The sequence below is a fragment of the Ciona intestinalis genome, chromosome 12, assembly GCF_000224145.3.
Source record: "Ciona intestinalis chromosome 12, KH, whole genome shotgun sequence".
Lineage (NCBI taxonomy): Eukaryota > Metazoa > Chordata > Ascidiacea > Phlebobranchia > Cionidae > Ciona > Ciona intestinalis.
This window is the reverse complement of record NC_020177.2, coordinates 4,782,156-4,786,343: the sequence shown is the minus strand read 5'-3', so window position 1 is coordinate 4,786,343 and position 4,188 is coordinate 4,782,156. Positions and strand designations below refer to the sequence as shown.

Below are 4,188 nucleotides of genomic sequence, written 5' to 3'. Positions count from 1 at the left end.
GTGTTGCTTACAGGGATAAATGGACAAACATCAAGAGCTCCAAACCTTGGATGTTCACCTTTGTAGAGATACATTATTATGGGAAAGTTATGGTAAATAATTTGGAAACTTTGGTTTATTGACTTTTTGTGGGAATATAAAAAACAGAATTATATCAGCAAATTAACAAGTTTTTATGAGTAAATGATTAATATTATTATGCAACAAAAAGCTTGCTTTCTAAAAATTTTCATTCACAAAGTAGGTGGTATTCTATGCTATAGAAAAGAAGATATATACACGGTACCTGGTAAGCAGGCACAAAGTGCATGAAATAGATATATCATTTTACAAAGTTTTTCTGTGCATGTGAGGATAACTAAGTTACACCGTTTATCATACCAACCTTTGTGTTTTGCCATGTCTATCAATTTGAACGCAGCCTTAGCAGCATTGAGTGCTCCTTGTACCACTGCATCTGGTTCACCAACAAACGTATAAACCGTTCTATTGGTTGATCCTTCAGCATCTACATCAACCAATGAACAACCGGCAGTTTCTCGAATTGAAGTTGAAATGGCATCGATAACCTACCAACGTAAATGTTTGGACTAAACAGAAAATGAAATGTAATAAACTGGTTAGTCTTTGTTGGTTTTGGTGCATGTTATAATTGAATACAATCTGTGTTTTCGTAGTTTAAACCTTAAAATATTTCCAAATAATTCCATTTTTTTACTATTTTAATTATTCTATTTTTTTGTTACTGTATTCAAAGAGATAAATAATTGTCTTGTTATATTTTAATCAGTGTTTTTGTTGTTTAAACTTTATTATAATTTATATTTTATGTTTTTTATTTAAAAGTAAAATGCACACAAAGCATAATGTTATTTGTTGATATGGCATGGCCAATTTTGTTAGGGATGAAAGTGGTACCAAACATGTTTTATGCAATATATTTAACAACCTTGTTTAGCTTACATTTGCATGCCTAACTTAGTAAAATTACCTTCTGATTTTTCCCTTCAGAAAAATTCGGTACACATTCTATTAGCTTCATTATGTTCCTTTATAGCTAGCTTTGTTCGTGGACGAGCCAATGAGCGTATATGCAAATTAGCCATCAATAAAGCTGCGCAAATCAATGTGACATAAGACTGGATAATATATACGTTTGGATAAAAGTTGTTGTTTAAAACAACATTTAAATGCAACATCTTGTGTTTTTGTACTTTAAAAATCACATTAACCAATGTATATATAACTAATGTAGTTATATACATTGCATTAACTTATGTGTAAACTCATGTGTTTTATTTCATTATCTTCCTTCTCGGAATAATGTTTTTGTTTTGATTTGGTTCAGTGCATCACCCACACAAATCGTCACCACGCCCATAGAGATACTAATATATAACAGTTACATGGCGGTGGGCCCTGAAACGCCGTCACTTCTCATTGTTATCTGTATCGTGACGTGGCCGTGACGTTTCTTCGAATAAACAGAGTTATCCTGGACACGCCCTTCTCGAGTCAACGGTGAGTAACTTTGATTTATGTAAGCCTACCGACGACATGATGGGATTACGTGAGCCGTATTAACTGTTACGTATTATAATACTGTGGGGGGAGATGGGACACCTTCAGCTCGTAATATTTAAATATCCTGATCGCGTTTTAAACAGTTAACAACGGCCTATGGAAGTCGTGAGGTTACGGTTTTGGAATTCTTTGAGTGTTGTTTGTCTACTACCAAATGGGACGAGAAAACGGAATAACAAGGTGTCCCATCTTCCCCCATCCTACTATATGCTAAGTAGTTAATGGCGAGGGCGATTTATGTTGCGTAAACATACGGTATATTTTCTAGTCTATTTGATTGAGGTCCCGCAGCGTGGCACGTCACGAGTCCTAGGATTTAGGCCAGGATTGCCCCATTGCTTCTCCTAAACTCCTTCGTATGCCTGCAGCCATCATGTTTTGATCAATCTTCCTGGCGTTTGGCTAGGATCCAAAGAGCCAGATCCGATTTACATTGGCTAGTGGCTCTGCTAAAGCGAGCTAACAAGCAAAGACGCCATCGTCATTAGATGAGAATCGCATTCACTACAAACACGACATTGCATCGAGCAACCATCGCCCTTGAAGATTCTTCACCGAGAGAGCACCGTTTCAGCAACAACAGTTGTATTTTCCAGGTGTCATAGTTTACATTACCATTCAATTATTTCATTTATAATTCTTTCGTAAATATTTTTACCTTTGATTATCGTGGGTTAGCTATAGAACTAGGTGTGGCCCAGGTAGCATCTCTTACACCTTAACGTTTTTCAGCTACTGCACACGATGCAATTACAAGAACTTATTTCCTACAAACCCATTTCTACCACTTATTGACAACACTGCACCAATCCTCCAAGAACGGGCGACTCCGAACACACCCACAACTCAACCACCGCCACCAGGATTTAAAAAGGTTAGTGCCGTTTCGCTTGTTTTGCACAATTTTCGCGAGCCCACCATTCAATTACCTAATTCAGTGTTCCTCCACTTTTTTGGGGTTGGTGAACCCCTTAAGTTGTTGTGGCGAATTCATGTTTCCCTGATTGCTTTAACATAAAACTAATTGCTAAAAATATTTGAAGTTGGTGATGCACCCTTGTAGATACTTTTGTACTGGTTCACCCCTGGCATATTTTACTGCACACCGATTGAAAAGCGCTGATCTAATTTGCCTGGTTGAGCTAATCTACCCACAAGTCAGCGCACTCGTAACCATGAATATATTGTGCGTAACAAAAACAGGCGCGCAAATCCTAGTCACTTATTTGTTTACGATGCGCGCAACAATTTGTGTCCATTTTTTGGTGGACACAAGCTCGGCGGTCTCTGATTCCTTCGTTAAACAACAAAATGTCTCTTTGTCCATGCCCACACTACCCAACATTATAAGGATCATGGGTGTCAGCACTTAGTTCCCCTTGTTGGTTGTGGAACTTTTCATTGAAAGTTTTATATCGCAAATGACACCATCCCATTCTTGGTCTAAATTTCCTATATAGATAATTTTAGTGTATATTGCCAATCTACGAATTTATTGCGTCTCGCGCTTTTCACGTCGCGTTTATCGACATACCTATATACAAGCATAATCAACCCGAGTTCATAAACATTCACCTTCCTGCTAGTAATCTCATCAACATGGCCAAAACACAAGTAAACGATACCTGGTTTAATTTACACGAGAGTCACGTGAAAGCATTTCGCCTGTACATATGTGCTAAATGACGTGAATTGTAGTATAATTAAACAACACGACTGATCCTCTCGAATCATACCAACCAAAGGTTAGCGAAATGACTCCATTGAATGGCGAGCCGTAATGGTTCACAAACTTAGCAAAACGAAACCACTCCTTTAATCAACCTCGAGCGAATGATAAAAGTTCTTCTAAAATATAGACAACTTTTGGCAAACAGTTCGCCGCTCAAATTATCATCGTTTTTATGAAATGCCCGCGATTTTTTTTCGGGTGAACGGGAAGCTCCAACGCTGCCAAATACATGTTGTTGTTTTATATGTGAGTTCCAGTTTTATTTTTGCTAGTATCCATGGCGCAAGACCACAGGAAGCTCATGCCATGTTCCTGAGTGATGAGAGCGACATAAGACCGATCACCGTCGATTCCGACAGCGACGACGATCAACTGCAACCTCCGGTTTTCGCAGAGGATCGTAACGAATGATGAAGCAATCAATCAAGTTCGAAGCTGGTTGTTAAGAGCAACTCTCCCGTGGCGACACAACCCCCGGGGTTAGGGGTTTGGGGGCTAGGGGTTTGGTTGCTAGGGGACTAGGCGCTAGGGGTTGTTTATAAAGTGCTTTCACCAAATTTTCGTGTGTTCAGTGCAATTTATCGTTTGCTTGCAATGATTGCATTCACATTTAAAATAAAGTCCAATTGAGCTAATATTAGGGGGTTTTAGGGGTTAGTGGTTATAGGTTAGGGGTTAGGAGTGGTAAATGGTTAGGAGTTAGTGGTTTTGGGGGGTTAGGGGTTGGAATATTTTTATCGAGTGCTTTTATCAAATTGTCTCGTGTTCAAAGCAATTTATCGTTTGCTTGCAATGATTGCCTTGACATTTACTATAAAGTCCAATTGAGCTAATATTAGGGGGTTTTAGGGGCTTAGTGTTATAGTTAGGGG

General features: G+C 38.6%; 1 protein-coding gene across 1 annotated transcript in view; it reads right to left on the bottom strand.

The window, feature by feature from the left end:
* Positions 1-1,200, bottom strand: part of LOC100184708 (formimidoyltransferase-cyclodeaminase-like) — an 8,209-nt gene extending 7,009 nt beyond the window's left edge. The window contains exons 1-2 of the mRNA XM_009862234.3: positions 992-1,200; positions 386-569 (exon numbers count right to left, since the gene is read on the bottom strand). Of these exons, the coding sequence (XP_009860536.1) occupies positions 386-569; positions 992-1,042 (235 nt within the window). The 5' untranslated portion in view covers positions 1,043-1,200. The remainder of the gene's footprint in view (positions 1-385; positions 570-991) is intronic.
* Between the last annotated feature and the right edge of the window lie 2,988 nt (positions 1,201-4,188).